Source organism: Chiloscyllium plagiosum, unplaced genomic scaffold (assembly GCF_037043375.1).
Source record: "Chiloscyllium plagiosum isolate Xiang-an unplaced genomic scaffold, Cpla_swu_hap1 HiC_scaffold_27, whole genome shotgun sequence".
Lineage (NCBI taxonomy): Eukaryota > Metazoa > Chordata > Chondrichthyes > Orectolobiformes > Hemiscylliidae > Chiloscyllium > Chiloscyllium plagiosum.
In genome coordinates this window covers 46,996,113-47,013,236 of record NW_028270165.1, presented here as the reverse complement: position 1 = coordinate 47,013,236, position 17,124 = coordinate 46,996,113, and the positions used below count along the sequence as shown (strand labels likewise).

Genomic DNA, 17,124 nt, shown 5'->3' with positions numbered 1-17,124 from the left:
ACGCTTTCAACGTGGAGTCGCTTGAGCGATGGCGTGAGCTGCCAGAGGAAGTGGTGGGTGCTGTTACGATGACAAGTTAAAAGGCTCCTGGACGGGCATCTGAATATGAAGGGTTCAGTTGGGTCAGGGCCAAGTGATGGCAAATGCAACTGGAGTCATAGAGATGTACAGCACAGAAACAGACCCTTCGGTCCAACCCGTCCTTGCTGACAAGATAGCCAACCCAATTTAGTCCCAGCTGCCAGCTCCCGCCCCATATAGGGGCCAAGTGATGGCAAACGTGACTAGATTAATTTAGGATATCTGGGCAGGTTGGGTCAAAGGGTCTGTTTCCGTGCTGTGTGACTTTAATTGTCTTCAGTGAAAGCAGAAGTGTGGTTGTGAAGGCTGGACTTTCAGAGCATGTTCTGCCTGACTGGAAGCAGAAGAGTTTGACTGAAGTGTGTCAGTGTTAATGCCTTGATGTCTCATTTTGCTCCCACCTTCTCGGGGTCGATAACCATTTTGTGTCTGGTCCTTCCTCAAGAAGCTGCATTGCAGGTTCACCCTGAATTGACACTTTTTTTTTTGCTTCCCAAAATCAGACCTGCTCACTCTCAGCAGTATCCCAGTGTTGTTAGAGATATTAACTTTCAGTTGGAGGTATGTAAAATTCAGAGAGATGTCAGTCTTGATGTTTTTGCTTTTTCTGCCCCTGTAAGATCCTGAATCAGGGGAATTAGTTAGAGCGGAGTGAGAACAGAGGGGGAGAGAGAGTGGGATGGTGCTTTCAATTTTGTGGAACAACAAAAGAATATTCCACAGAAAGTAGAATTGCTTGTTCTGAATTTCTACCCTGCACTGATAGTGATGACTTTTGTAATCACTTTTTGCAGAGTATTTGAAAATCTGAAGATTGAAGTTTCAAAATTAACAGATGAAGGGCTTATGCCCGAAACATTGACTCTCCTGTTCCTCAGATGCTGCCTGACCTGTTGTGCTTTTCCAGCGCCACATTTTTTGACTGACTCTCCAGCGTCTGCAGTCCTCACTTTGACGTCAATGTCTGACAGTCACTCAATCCATCGGGATCGCAACGATTTTTGACTGTGATTTCTGTGAGAGAGATCAACGCTTTTTGGTTCCTGTTTGAGGACGTTTTCAGTATCAGTGGGACTGGACGAGAGCCCCCACTGTTGCAGCGCACTGTGTGTGGAGCCTGAAACAGTTATACGGCCTGGGAAGGGGATTTCACGGCAGGGAGGGGCTCTACACGTGTTTGTGAGCAGCTGAAGATGTGGCCATGGAGAAACCTGAGGAATCCCGCCCTGTGGAGGAACCGTGAATGTGTGGCGACTGTGGGAAAGGTTTCCGTGTCCTATCTGCCCTGGAGACTTATCGGCGCAGTCACACCGGGGAGAGGCCATTCCCTTGCACCGACTGCGGGAAGGCCTTCAGACATTCCTCCCAACTGTTGGCCAACCAGCGGGTCCACACGGGGGAGAGGCCCTTCAGCTGCCCAGAGTGCAGGAAGGGCTTCAGCCCATCTTCCACCCTGCTGAGGCATCAATGGATCCACACCGGGGAGAGGCCCTTCACCTGCTCTCAGTGCTGGAAGGGCTTCACCTACTCCTGCAACCTGCGGAATCACCAGCGAGTTCACGTGCCATCGCAGGGGGATTGAAGGAGTGACGGCCAAGTGCCATTATTGATTGGATATCAACCCGGTTCTGGGGACTCCCGGGTTCGAGTCCCGCCACGACAGATGGCAGAATTGGTATTCAGTCAGAAATGTGGAGTTCGGAATCTAACGATCAGACTGTTTCAGGGAGGGGGTGGTGCGGGGGAGAAAGCCCCCATCTGATTCACTCACCCCCTTGTTAGGGAAGGGAACCGCCATTGTGGGAAAGGATTCACTCAGTCGTTCCAGCTGCATCCTTCACCCGGTCTGGCCTACACGTGACTCCAGACCCACAGCAGTCTGGTTGAGTCTTCACTGCCCCTTCCTGGCAAATGAGCGGGGAGAAACTTACTTGGAGACAGGGTATGGGTTGAAATTGCTGAGTGAGGCAATACTTCCTCTGGGTTACGGCTTTACCAAGGATCCGATTACAAAGGGACAACTTGGTGCTGACCAATAGTAAAGACAGTGAGGGGGGTGGGACAGGGGAGGAGTGGTGTGTGCACTTTGACCTTGAGGTGCTCAAAAAGCAACTGCTTTTTCCTCTGCCTTTTTCCTGGGTGGGGCGGATCTGAAGCTGTAACAAAGTTGGGTTGCAATAAAGGTTACCTGAACTTACCGCCGGGCTCAGACTCTCATTGAAAGCTTTGAGCTCCAAGAGGTTTTTGTTTTAAAGCTGCTCATTTCTTTCAGCCTCCTGCACTAAGTTTAGAACAAAGAACATAGAACAACACAGCGCAGAACAGGCCCTTCGGCCCTCAATGTTGCGCCGACCTGTGAACTATTCTCAGTTCGTTCCCCTACACTATCCCAAAATCAACCATGCGCTTATCTAAGGAATGTTTAAATCTCCCTAATGTGGCTGAGTTGACTACCTTAGCAGGTAGGGCAGTCCACGCCCTTACCACTCTCTGCATAAAGAACTTGCCTCTGACATCTGTCTTAAATCTATCACCCCTCAATTTGTAGTTCTGCCCCCTCGTACAAGCTGATGTCACCATACTAGGAAAGAGTCTTTCACTGTCTACCCTATCTAATCCTCTGATCATCTTATATGTCTCTATCAAATCCCCTCTTAGCCTCCTTCTTTCCAATGAGAACGGACCCAAGTCTCTCAGCCTTTCCTCATAAGACACTCCCTCCAGACCAGGCAATAACCTGGTAAATCTCCTCTGCACCGTTTCCAATGCTTCCCACATCCTTCCTGCAATATGGGGACCAGAACTATACACAATATTCCGAGTGTGGCCACACCAGCGTTTTGTATAGTTGCAGCGTGATATTGCGGTTCCCCGGAACTCAATCCCTCTACGAACGAAACCTAACACACTGTATGCCTTCTTAACAGCACTATCCACCTGCGTGGCAACTTTCAGGAATCTATGCACATGGACTCCAAAGTGAATCACCTCACATTTAGCTGCATTGAACTCCATTTGCTACCTCTCAGCCCAATTTTGCAGTTTATCCAAGTCCCCCTGCAACCTATAACATTCTTCCAAACTGTCCAGTACTCCACCGACTTTAGTGTCGTCTGCAAATTTACTAATCCTTCAACCTATGCCTGCGTCTAAGTCATTTATAAAAATGACAAACCGTAGTAGTCCCAAAACAGATCCTTGTGGCACACCATTAGTAACCAGACTCCAGGCTGAATATTTTGCATAAACCACCACTCGCTGCCTTCTTTCAGAAAGCCACTTTCTAATCCAAACTGCTTAATCACCCTCAATCCCATGCCTCTGCATTTTCTCCAACATCCTACCATGTGGAACCTTTACGGAGGTCCATGTACACCACGTCAACTGCCCTATCCTCATCTACATGCTTGGTCACCTTCTCAAAAAGCGCAATGAGGTTTGTGAGACACGATCTGCCCTTGATGAAACCATGTTGACTATCTGAAATCAAATTGTTGCTTGCTAGATGATTATAAATCCGATCTCTAATATTCCTTTCCAAAAGCTTTCCTTCAACAGAAGTAAGGCTCACTGGTCTATAATTACCTGGGTCATCTCTGCTGCCCTTCTTGAACAAGGGCACAACATTTGCAATCCTCCACTCTGGTACGAAACCTGTCGACAATGACGACTCAAATATCAAAGCCAAAGGTTCTGTGATCTCCTCCCTCGCTTCCCAGAGAAACCTCGGATAAATCCCATCTGGCCGAGGGCACTTGTCTACTTTCACTCCTTCTAGAATTGATAACACCTGTGTGCAACTAACTTTGATCCTTTCGAGTCTAATATCTCGTACCTCATTCTTCTCCTCTACAATATTCTCCTTTTCCTGAGTGAAGACCGATGAGAGATATTCATTAACAGATCTCCAATCTCCACAGGGCCTACACTCAACTTCCCACTTCTGTCTTTGATTAGCCCTATTCCTACCCTAATCATCCTTTTATTCCTCACATACCTATAGAAAGCTTTAGGTTCTCCTTTATTCTATTTGGTAATTACTGCTCATGTCCTCTCTTTGCTCTTAACTCTCTCTTTAAATCCTTCCTAGCTGATCTGTAACTCTCCATCGCCTCTTCTGAACCATCTTGCCTCATCAACACATAAGCCTCCTTCTTCTTTGTCACAAGAGATGCAATTTCTGTTGTAAACCACGGTTCCCCTACCTTATCACTTCCTGCCTGACAGGGACATACCTATCAAGGACACACAATATCTGTTCCTTAAACCAGCTCCACATTTCAATTGTTCCCATCCCCTGCATTTTGCTACCCTATTCTATGCATCCTAAGTCTTGCCTAATTGCATTACAATTGCCCTTGCCCCATCGATAACTCTTGACCTGCGGCATGTTGCTATCCCTTTACATCGCTAAATGAAACCTAACTGAATTATGGTCACTCTCTCCAAAGTGCTCACCTTCCACTAAATCAAACACCTGGCCTGGTTCATTACCAAGCACCAGATCCAGTGCGACCTCCCCTCCTGCACACACTGGACAAAAACTGATCCATACGACGTACTAGAGTGAAAGCATTTCCAGTCAATGTTGGGGAAGTTAAAGTCCCCCATAATGACCACCCTGTTTCTTTCACTCCTACCCAGAATAATTTTGCTAATCCCCTCTTCCACCTCCCTGGAACTCTGCGGAGGCGTATAAAAAAACTCCAAGCAGTGTGACCTCTCCTCTCCTGTTTCTAACCTCAGCCCACATTACCTCAGTAGATGAGTCCTCATCAAAAGTTCTGTCAGCCACCGTTATATTATCCTTGACTAACAAGGCCACGCCTCTCCCTCGTTTACCGCCTTGGCTGTTCTTAATGAAAGATCAAAACCCTGGAACCTGCAACATCCATTCCTCACCCTGCTCTCTCCATGTCTCCGAAATGGCCACAACATCCAAGTCCCAGGTACCTATCCGTGCTGCAAACTCACCTACCTTATTGCGGATACTCTGGCGTTGAAGTAGACTCACTTCAAACCAGTTCGCTGTCTGCCAGCACATTCCTGTGACCCTGAAATCCTGTCCCTGTGATTCCTACTCTCATCCTCCTATGCACTACAGCTACATCCCCGGTTCCCATCCCCCTGCTGATCTAGTTTAAACCCACCCTAATCGCACCAGCAAATTTCCCACCCAGGATATTAGTACCCCTCTGGTTCAAGTGAAGACTGTCCTGTTTGTACAAGTCCCACCTTCCCCAGAATGAGCCCCAATTATCCAAAAACCTGAAACCCTCCCTCCTGCACCATCCTTGCAGCCAGGTGTTCAGCTGATATATCTCCCTATTTCTTGCCTTGCTATCACGTGGCACGAGTAACAAACCAGAGATAACCACTCTGTTTGTTCTAGCCCTCAGCTTCCACCCTGCTCCCTGAAATCCTGCCTTACATCCCTATCCCTCTTTCTGTGGGAGATTAGAAATGTTGTTTTTGCAGATGGGTGAGGTGGTGTAGTGGGGGGAAGGGAAGCGAAATTCTTGTAGCATGTAGCATACGTAAGGCTAAGACTTTAATGAATATAGAGGGTCTTTTCAAGAAAATAGTTTTAAGCTAGGAAATAACTTTAAAGTGTTGTAGTTGACCACAAAAAGAAGCAACAGGGGCATTTCACAATAAAGCTTATAGTATGATAAGAGAAACTGGATAAAAGAACAAGCTGTAACAAACAAGGAACAAAGAATGCAGACAAGGACAGCAGGATGGCCAGATAAGAAAATAACTAACAAGTGAGGTAATCGACTTATGATAGGATGGGAAAAGGGAGGCGTGATTCCGCAACTTGTAAACTGAATAAGAAAGCTAACATGCTCTGTTTTGGCACGCATTTCTGCTTGATTGCAGAAGCGTCTGGTACTTGCAAGACTTAATAAATTGTTCTTGTTTCCAACGCTTTGTCTCACGCTGATTGATTTGTGAGTGAGTTCTGTTTCTCACAATTGGGGGCCTCGTTCCGGGATGCAAAACTCAGACCGCTTGACACTCTTGGGATGCCGGGGAGGTGTACCTCGCCGATTTCGGTGATCTCCGACTCCCTTGCTTGTCGTTCGCGGTTTGGGCGAGTACGATCCGGAATGGGAGATTTATGGCCGGACGTCCAGAAAAATATTCAAAAGCTCAAGGAGTCGTTGCGGGAAGCTCAAAGTGTCTGTGAGACACGGCGTCTGTGTGTGTGTGTGTGAGAGAGCGAGAGAGAGAGAAAGAGAAAGAGCTGTACAGCAACTAGAAAGTTTAACCTGTTGTGATTTGGTTTGAATGCACATTTGTTTGTTGGTGATTGAATGTTTCTGCTTTGTCCCCTGGAGCTCGAGATCCGGGACTGTTTTGAATCTGATTTCTGCTATGGAAATTTTAACATGATTTCTTTTAAGGTTAAGGATTTTACAGATTATAAAATAAAATGTTAACTCCTGTTCTTTTTACAGGTCATGACTGCCTTACTATCAGCTTCTAACTAATCTCTTTTATCCTTACATAAAAGTGATTTATGGAGAACAGTTGAAGTCTCAAAAAGCATATAGTTGGTCAGATTAATCGGACGAGTAAGGTGTCTAGTCAGGACCCTGAAGGGGGTGTGGAAGAGGGTGACACCGGACCTCATTAAGATTAATCAAATTAGCAACAATGGGAGGCACGGGGAGTTGCCTGGGTAACGATCGATCTGTAACTAACGGTAAAGGGGAATATATTTCACCCGACAGTCCTTGGGGGAGAATGTTGGGAAATTGGGAACACAACTCCCAGACGCGGGGGAAAGGTAAGGCTATAATGGTAAATTACTATTGTTGTTTTGTCTGAACTAGAGAAAGTATTAAGGCGCCTGGTATTTTTTTGCCCAAATATGGGTCCGATGAGGATTGGCTGTGTCAAGATCTTAATATATATGTCAATCGGAAAGAAGCGTACAGTCAAAAAGAGTCCGATTATGCGGTTTGTTGGATAGGGAGCACGGGAGTAAAATTATGTCCCATGAATAGGGAGGAATCAGGGAAAGAACAGAAAAAGAATGAACAAGGGAAGCCACAATGGGATCCCTTAACATGTTTGCCGCCCCCATATACTACTCCCCGGAACGAGCCTCCAGCTCCCAAAGTAGAACCGTGTCCAGACACAGAAATGGGAACGGACTGTGAACTAAAAGATGCAGAACCTGGGTGGGGGGGGGCAGAGTCACTCGAGCCACCACACGTAAAGGAGGGGCAGAGATATTGGAAAATGTAAAATTATGTCCCTTACGAGAGGTTCCGATTGGGGAAGGTACAATCGGATATGTAAACGCTCCCTTAACTAGCAGTGAAGTTAGGGTCTTTACAAAGGAAATGAAAAGTTTAATAGAGGATCCGGTTGGACTAGCCGAACAATTAGAGCAATTCCTAGGGCCTAATTTATATACCTGGGGAGAACTGATGGCAATTTTAGGAACGTTATTTTCAGGGGAAGAACGAGGTATGATTAGGAGAGCAGCTTTATAGGAATGGGAAAACAGGCACCCAGTTGGGGAAGAAGGGGCCCCAGCAGAACAGAAATTCCCAAATGTTGACCCACATTGGGAAAATAATGACAGAGAACACAGGGAGTCAATGCGGGATCTATGAGAAATGGAATATTAGGAATTAAAGAGGCGGCACCAAGATCATAAAGCTTTGTTAAGGCCTTTGAAGTACGACAAGAGAAGGATGGAACCCCTTCTGCATTTCTTAAAAGGCTCAAGGAGGCCACAAGGAAGTGGTTGGGAATGGATCCCGATAATCAGATAGCACAGGGACACTTAAAGGTCCAGTTTGTAACGAAATCATGGCCGGACATACAAAAGAAATTACAGAAATTAGATGGATGGAGTGAAAGACAGATGGAAGAGGTGTTACGAGAGGCACAGAAAGTGTATGTGAAAAGGGAAGACGAGAAGCAGAAACAGAAAGCCAAAATGATGGTGGAGGCAGTAGAAGAAATAACAAAAAGGAGACTGGGGTCAAGGGATAACAGGAAGGGTAGGGGAGGACACGAAAGACAAAGGTCAGATACCTGGGAAAGGAGGCAACAAACCAGAGATAACCACTCTGTTTGTTCTAGCCCTCAGCTTCCACCCCAGCTCCCTGAAAGCCTGCCTTACATCCCTATCCCTCTTTGTTTTGTGGTTAGCACTGCTGCCTCACAGCGCCAGAGCCCCCGGTTCAATTCCCCTCCCACGTCTGCGCGGATATCCTCCCATTTTCCAAAGACGTGCAGGTTAAGGTGAATTGGCCAAGCTAAATTGCTCCGTAGTGTTTGGTGACGGGGAATGGGGCTGGGTGTTTTGCTCTTTGGCGGGTCGGTGTGGACTTGTTGGCCCGAAGGGCCTGTTTCCACACTGGAGGGAATCTGATCTAAAGTTCTGGAATTTATATATTGATGAACTGAAACCTGCAACCCATTCTAAAAGATGAAGGACTCAGCAGCGGTCCAGGTTTGTTCCAAATATTGCATCGGTTGCATGACACTGTGATGTTTTGGTAGTAATTCTGTGTCTTAGGATCCTGCAGCACAGCTACCCGCAGAAGAAGCAGCGCTGCAGAAGCCAGTGCTTCCAAATACACCTGGGTGGGCGGGGTTTACCAGAAGGGGCGGGGTTTAGATTGGAGGGCGGGCGGAGCACATGGGCGGGGCGTGTCTCGTGAGAGGGTCGCGGGCTAGTAGGCGGGGCAAGGCGGCTATCCTGGAGGCGCGCGGCTTTGTAGGCGGTTGCGCGTGAGGGCAGGGGGCGTGGTTTGGCTTGGGCGGGGTCCGCGGCGTAGGGGCGGGGTTTGGTTCGCGAGGTGGAAAGGAGTTTGTGCCCTCGAGCCGGGGCTTGGTATCGATGGGGCGGGTTAACATGCAGCGTTCCAAAGTGCGGGGTGAACGAACTGCGTTCGGAAGGGGCGGGGTTTACGAGCTGCGTTCGTAAGGGACGGGGTTAACGAGCTGCGTCCGGAAGGGGCGGGGTTTACGAGCTGCGTCCGGAAGGGGCGGGGGTTTACCATCTGCGTTCGGAAGGGGCGGGGTTTATGTGCCGCTTTGGCGGGGGAAGGGGCGGGACCAGGACCATGGGGCGTGGCCACCCCGAAGCCGGAACTATGCCAGCGGCCTGTTTCCTCCGCTGGAGCTTCGGCTGCAGTAAGTAAGGTAAAGCTTTATCAATATTTCCTTTTAAAAAGTTTGTATTTAATAACCAGTAATGGCTACTCAATATCATCATAAAGTCCCAAAATGCAATTCTTTTCAATCCATAGCAGATAAGCACTAAGAGTTAATTTTCTACGGGATTCAACAGCCTCAGCACTAAAATGGTCTCACAAGGGAACGGCTGTGAATGTTATCACTTGGTGTCCTGTTGACACAGATTCACCGATGCTGAGGCAAACGTTCTTAATTGCCTCACAGCATCCTGTTATCACTTGGTGAGCCCAGGTGTCCCTACCTTTAAGTTCTCTCCTCTTTCTGAGCCTTCCTGCCTCTTTATTTTCTAGTGCAGTAAATGTATTCAATAATTCAGCATTACATTTTAGTCTGAATGTTTAAAGACAAGTTTTAAGGCTATAGACTTTCTCACCCAGATGCCCACACCCTCATTTCTCCCTTTGATTGCACCGAGATCACTGAAAGAGAAGGCTCGTCCAAACGAATGCTCTTCAAGATGGTCCAGCCATCAACATCCTGTAAGCGGCACCACCATCTTCGCAGCTCATCTGGTCATATTTATCATCGCCATCGACACGTGTGGGTGAGCCATCAGATTGCAAAAGGAGCATCTTCTGGGGCAAATCTATATCACTAAGGGACCTCATAAGCATAGCAATTAAATACCTAACAATACCACTACTGACAAACAAACATAGCTAAATTGATAAACCAATTGTACCATGAGCCCGATCTGCAGTTTCCCCAACTGGTCCCTTCAGTCATTCTGTCAAGGAATGCCTGGATCTCTTCTTGTATCTTAGTAATATTGCCAGTGAGATCGGGAATGCCCATAGTGCATTTATCTTGGACAATGGGGAAGACCTTTCCCTCCTCGGCAAGTATATAGTCTAAGGCATACTGATTCTGCACAGAGTAAAAGACACAGGTCTGATAATCCCAGTTTACTCTGTTTCAGAGCCTCTTTAGTCTTATTTCCTCGAATGGTCAGGCGGCAAAAGAGGGAATTGCGGTTCTGTTGACTTGTCACCCCTGCCAATCCTTCCAACCTCAGGGTACTCTGGATTCCCCAGCCTATCGGGTGTCCTGTATTGTCACCCAGTCCCTTGGGATCCTTCCAGTTGGAGCAAGGTTGGCTGAGACTGACCCCTGCATCCTCCTCAGATGTAGGTTCCATCGACTTGTCCACTGGCCAGGACAAGGTACTGTTGTGGGAACAAGGGCTCCGATAGTGACCTTATGAGGGACATCTTTGCCATCCAGACCAAGGAAATTGGTAGCTTTACCTTAGCTGAAGAAATAATAGTCTGGTTTGGTGTATATTAGGGAGAGTTTGTCAAAATAGGTTACTAAAATGTTACAGCAGGGGGTCTGGTCAGGTCTACAGGAGTAAAGGGTTGACGTTTTGCAAGAGGAGTTGCTTGAGTGCTGTAAAAAATGGGCCAAGTGACTCGAGCACTAGCACTGTATGGGAGACAATGGTCCTCAGAATGCTGTTCCCATTGGGCTCTCCCTTAGCTCTATTGTACATGGTCTTGGTGACAGTATCAGATTCTGAAAAGAGAAAAGGCCTATAAATGTGCAAGGGAAGGGTTCCATTCCAGGTCCATGTGCCGCATAAGGCCTGCTGTACCCCAGCCAGTGTTAGGCCAGCTGTTTGTATACACAGACCGGAGGTATTGGAAAGTGATATTTCTCTTCACAGGGTCGGCAGTAGGAAGTCTGATGAATAGAATGGAATCGGGGACTGGGGACGGGTCAAGTAAGTCATCTCCCAATATACAGGAGTAACATACTACTGCCTCTGGGGTGAAGAGCATTCTGTGGGCCTGTATAAATAAGTTGTTTGTGGATTGAGGAGTTTCCCCTATCAGGCTTCCGTTTTCTCGAGTTGGCCCGACCTGCAAAAAGGGATGGTGTTCCTGGGCGTCCTTAAAATATTTACCGTAATAACGGGGTTGATCATTTTTAACCGCACGAGGCTTGCGTCTGCAGGTAAAATCAAAAAAACATGGTAACTCTCGCTGATTTCTACTGTCCAGATGGACCATCTGGACTTTCTGATGTAAGAGTCCATTGCAATAATCAATCTTCATCACGTTCCACATGTCAAAGGCGTCTGGTCCGCACTGGATGACATCTCCTCAGCATGGGTGGTGGATAATCTCTGATCATTCCTGGTCGCATCCATACTTAGTGGCTTTCCCCATCAGGATGTTGTACGTGATCAGAAAGGTGTGGAGATAGGCGATCCCCCACATGTCCCTCCTCTTAGTTCAAGTATCTGTAATAATATTAACATTAGAACAACAGCAAGATTCAAAAACCCAACTGGACAGGGTCCACTCCTTTTGTTGGGATTCCAGGATTCTCTCCTCCTCTTCCCCCATTTGATTGGTGTGGTCAATCAATTTACAGTGGTGCAGGTGGACCCAAGCTGAGCGCCCAGCGACTGTGACCGCTGTATGGGTGGGAAGTAAAACCTGGAGGGGGCCATCCCAACGAGAATGGAGACCTTTGCCAGCCCAGTTCTTGACGAGCGCCAACGAACCAGGCTCTACCCGTGACATGGCTGAAAGGGAAGTAACATCGCTGTAGGCCACATGCTCCTGGGAGTGAAAGGCACGCATCACGTTAGTTAGAGCAAGAACATAACCAATCATTGCTTCGGTCATGTGGTGGAAGTGGACTGAGAAGGGTGCCGAATCGTTCCAAGGGGTACGGAGGGGGTGACCAGAGAGACTCTCAGCTGGAGACAGTCGTGTTTTGCCTGCAGACATGGATCGCATCTGGAATAAGGCCACAGGGATTAGCATAACCAGGAGAGGCCATACTCTGCCACTAATTTGGCAAGTTTAGTCTTGAGTCTGGCTAAAACATTCAACAAGGTCGGCCGCCTGAGGATGATAAGCACCATGCAGTTGCCTACAAATACAAAGCTGGGAACAGAGTTCTCCGTTAATATTACCTACAAAGTTGGTCCATTGACCGAGCTAATGCACGCAGGTATACTGAAGCAGGGAATTATTTCCTTAAACAAAATCTTCACCACAGTCTCAGCAGTAGCATTAGGAGGAGGTTAGGCTTCAATGCACTTCGAAAAGACATCAACAATAAGCAAAACACATTTATAGCAACTCAACTCATTTCTCCAACTCAATGAAGTCCAGTTGAAGTGTCTCCAAGGGACCCTCCAGCAAGGGAGTTCTCGTAGAGATACTTGAACTAAGATGTGGGGGATCGCCTACCCACTAACCTGTTTGATCACGTACAACATCCTGATCGGGAAAGCTACTGACTGAGTATCGATGCGATCTGGAACGATCTAAGATTATCCTGATGTCATCTGGTGCACCAGATCAGACGCTTTCAACGTGGAGTCGCTTGAACGATGGCGTGAGCTACCAGAGGAAGCGGTGGGTGCTGGTACGATGACAAGTTAAAAGGCTCCTGGACTGGCATCTGAATATGAAGGGTTCAGATGGGTCAAGGCCAAGTGATGGCAAATGCAACTGGAGTCACAGACCCTTCGGTCCAACTCGTCCTTGCTGACAAGATAGCCAACCCAATTTAGTCCCAGCTGCCAGCATCCGGCCCAGATAGAGGCCAAGTGATGGCAAACGTGACTAGATTAATTTAGGATATCTGGGCAGGTTGGGCCAAAGGGTCTGTTTCCGTGCTGTGTGACTCTAATTGTCTTCAGTGAAAGCAGAAGTGTGGTTGTGAAGGCTGGACTTTCAGAGCATGTTCTGCCCTGACTGGGAGCAGAAGAGTTTGACTGAAGTGTGTCGGTGCTAATGCCTTGATGTCTCATTTTGCTCTCACCTTCTCGGGGTCATTAACCATTTTGTGTCTGGTCCTTCCTCAAGAAGCTGCGTTGCAGGTTCACCCTGAATTGACACTTTTTTTTTGCTTCCCAAAATCAGACCTGCTCACTCTCAGCAGGATCCCAGTGTTGTGAAAGATATTAACTTTCAGGTGGAGGTATCCAAAATTCAGAGAGATGTCAGTATTGATGTTTTTGCTTTTTCTGCCCCTGTAAGCTCCTGAATCAGCACCTTAAGGGGAATTAGTTAGAGCTGAGTGAGAACAGAGGGGGAGAGAGAGTGGGATGGTGCTTTCAATTTTGTGGAACAACAAAAGATATTCCACAGAAAATAGAATTGCTTGTTCTGAATTTCTACCCTGCACTGATAGTGATGGCTTTTGTAATCTCTTTTTACAGAGTATTTGAAAATCTGAAGACTGAAGTTTCAAAATCAACAGATGAAGGGCTTATGCCCGAAACATTGACTCTCCTGCTCCTCGGATGCTGCCTGACCTGCTGTGCTATTCCAGCGCCACATTTTTTGACTGACTCTCCAGCGTCTTCAGTCTTCACTTTGATGTCAATGTCTGACTGTCACTCAATCCATCGGGACCGCAACGATTTTTGACTGTGATTTCTGTGAGAGGGATCAACGCTTTTTGGTTCCTGTTTGAGGACGTTTTCAGTATCAGTGGGACTGGACGAGAGCCCCCACTGTTGCAGCGCACTGTGCGTGGAGCCGGACACAGTTATACGGCCTGGAAAGGGGATTTCACGGCAGGGAGGGGCTCTAAACGTGTTTGTGTGCAGCTGAAGCTGTGGCCATGGAGAAACCTGAGGAATCCCGCCCCGTGGAGAAACCGTGGAAGTGTGGCGACTGTGGGAAAGGCTTCCGTGTCCCGTCTGCCCTGGAGACTCATCGGCGCAGTCACACCGGGGAGAGGCCATTCCCCTGCACCGACTGCGGGAAAGCCTTCAGACATTCCTCTTACCTGTTGGCCCACCAGCGGGTCCACACGAGGGAGAGGCCCTTCAGCTGCCCAGAGTGCGGGAAGGCCTTCAGCACATCCTCCCACCTGCTGAGCCACCAGCGTGTACACACGGGGGATAGGCCCTTCAGCTGCCCAGAGTGCGGGAAGGCCTTTACCCAGGCCTCCACCCTGCTGAGGCACAAGCGGGTCCATACGGGGGAAAGGCCTTTCAGCTGTCCCGAGTGTGGGAAGGCCTTCAGCAATTCCTCCACCCTGCTGACCCACCAGCATGTCCACACGGGGGAGAGGCCCTTCAGTTGCCCTGAATGCGGGAAGACCTTTACCCAGGTCTCCAACCTGCTGAGGCACCAGCGTGTCCATACGGGGGAAAGGCCCTTCAGTTGCCCTGAATGCGGGAAGGCCTTCAGCGATTCCTCCACCCTGCGGAGTCACCGGCATGTCCACACGGGGGAGATGCCGTTCACCTGCTCTCAGTGTGGGAAGGGCTTCACCTGCTCCTCCAATCTGCGGATCCACCAGCGTATCCACACGGGGGAGAGGCCCTTCAGCTGCCCCAAGTGCGGGAAGGCCTTCAGCAATTCCTGCGCCCTGTTGAGGCACCAGCATGTCCACACCGGGGAGGGGCCGTTCACCTGCTCTCGGTGTGGGAAGGGCTTCACCTGCTCCTCCACCCTGCAGAGCCACCAGCGGATCCACACAGGGGAGAGACCCTTCAGCTGCTCTCAGTGCTGGAAGGCCTTTAACCACGTCTCCTCCCTTATGACCCACCAGCGTATCCACACGGGGGAGAGGCCATTCACCTGCTCTCAATGCGGGAAGGGCTTCACCTGCTCCTTCAACCTCCAGACCCACCAGCGGGTCCACACCGGGGAGAGGCCCTTCAGCTGCCCCGAGTGCAGGAAGGGCTTCAGGTATTCCTCCCACCTGCTGACCCACCGGCGGGTCCACACGGGGGAGAGGCCCTTCAGCTGCCCAGAGTGCGGGAAGGCCTTTACCCAGGTCTCCACCCTGCTGAGGCACCAGCGGATCCACACCGGAGAGAGGCCGTTCACTTGCTCTCAGTGCGGGAAGGGCTTCACCTACTCCTCCAACCTGCGGAAACACCAGCGGGTTCACGTGCCATCACAGGGGGATTGAAGAAGTCAGCCATTATCGATTGGACTATCAACCCGGATTCCGGGTTTGAATCCCCCCACGACAGATGGCAGAATTAGCATTCGGTCAGAAATGTGGAGTTCGGAATCTAACGATGAGACCGTTTCAGGGAGGGGGTGGTGCGGGGGAGAAAGCCCCCATCTGATTCACTCTCTCCCTCGTTAGGGAAGGGAACCGCCATTGTGGGAAAGGATTCACTCAGTCGTTCCAGCTGCATCCTTTACCCGGTCTGACCTACACGTGACTCCAGGCCCACAGCAGTCTGGTTGACACTACACTGCCCCTTCCTGGCAAATGAGCAGGGAGAAACTTACTTGGAGACAAGGTGTGGGTTGAAATTGCTGAGTGAGGCAATACTTCCTCTGGGTTACGGCTTTACCAAGGATCCGATTACAAAGGGACAACTTGGTGCTGGCCAATAGTAAAGACAGTGAGGGGGGGTGGGACAGGGGAGGTGTGGTGTGTGCACTTTGACCTTGAGGTGCTCAAAAAGCAACTGCTTTTTCTCTGCCTTTTTGCTGGGGGGGATCTGAAGCTGTAACAAAGTTGGGTTGCAATAAAGGTTACCTGATCTTACCACTGGGCTCAGACTCTCATTGAAAGCTTTGAGCTCCAAGAGGTTTTTGTTTTAAAGCTGCTCATTTCTTTCAGCCTCCTGCACTAAGTTTAGAACATAGAACAAAGAACATAGAACAATACAGTGCACAACAGGCCCTTCAGCCCTCGATGTTACGCAACCTGTGAACTATTCTCAGCTCGTTCCCTGACACTATCCCAAAATCATCCATGCGCTTATCTAAGGATTGTTTAAATCTCCCTAATGTGGCTGAGTTGACTACCTTAGCAGGTAGGGCATTCCACGCCCTTGCCACTCTCTGCATAAAGAACTTGCCTCTGACATCTGTCTTAAATCTATCACCCTTCAATTTGTAGTTATGCCCCCTCGTACAAGCTGATGTCACTATCCTAGGAAAGAGTCTTTCACTGTCTACCCTATCTAATCCTCTGATCATCTTATATGTCTCTATCAAATCACCTCTTAGCCTCCTCCTTTCCAATGAGAATGGACCCAAGTCTCTCAGCCTTTCCTCATAAGACCCTCCCTCCAGACCAGGCAACAACCTGGTAAATCTCTTCTGCACCGTTTCCAATGCTTCCCACATCCTTCCTGAAATATGGGGGCCAGAACTATACACAATATTCCAAGTGTTTTGTATAGTTGCAGCGTGATATTGCGGTTCCCCGGAACTCAATCCCTCTACGAACGAAACCTAACACACTGTATGCCTTCTTCACAGCACTATCCACCTGACTGGCAATTTTCAGGGATCTATGCACATGGACTCCAAGATCACTGGCTTCCTGTTATTCTTCCCAAAGTGAATCACCTCACATTTAGCTGCATTGAACTCCATTTGCCACCTCTCAGCCCAATTCTGCTAATCCATCCACCTCTGCCTGCACCTAAGTAATTTTAAAAATGACAAACCGCAGTAGTCCCAAAACAGATCCTTGTGGCACACCACTAGTAACCGGACTCCAGGCTGAATATTTTCCATAAACCACCACTCGCTGCCTTCTTTCAGAATGCCACTTTCTAATCCAAACTGCTAAATCACCCTCAATCCCATGCCTCTGCATTTTCTCCAACATCCTACCATGTGGAACCTTTACGGAGGTCCATGTGCACCACGTCAACTGCCCTATCCTCATCTACATGCTTGGTCACCTTCTCAAAAAACTCAATAAGGTTTGTGAGCCACGATCTGCCCTTGATGAAACCATGTTGACTATCTGAAATCAAATTGTTGCTTGCTAGATGATTATAAATCCGATCTCTAATATTCCTTTCCAAAAGCTTTCCTTCAACAGAAGTAAGGCTCACTGGTCTATAAT

The 17,124-nt window shown here is 48.5% G+C and overlaps 1 protein-coding gene and 1 long non-coding RNA gene across 2 annotated transcripts; both read left to right on the top strand.

Annotated features, from left to right (window-relative positions):
* The first annotated feature begins 9,201 nt into the window (after positions 1 to 9,201).
* On the top strand, positions 9,202 to 13,890 carry LOC148143900 (uncharacterized). Its single transcript, XR_015751347.1, has 3 exons — positions 9,202 to 9,258; positions 9,690 to 9,856; positions 13,499 to 13,890. It is a non-coding gene; the product is annotated as an uncharacterized LOC148143900 (long non-coding RNA).
* Positions 13,891 to 13,905: 15 nt separating this feature from the next.
* On the top strand, positions 13,906 to 15,981 carry LOC148143899 (uncharacterized). The gene has a single exon (XM_087974519.1). It carries the CDS (start codon positions 13,906 to 13,908, stop codon positions 15,208 to 15,210), a length of 1,305 nt encoding a protein of 434 aa, XP_087830645.1. The 3' UTR covers positions 15,211 to 15,981.
* The last annotated feature ends 1,143 nt before the right edge of the window (positions 15,982 to 17,124 follow it).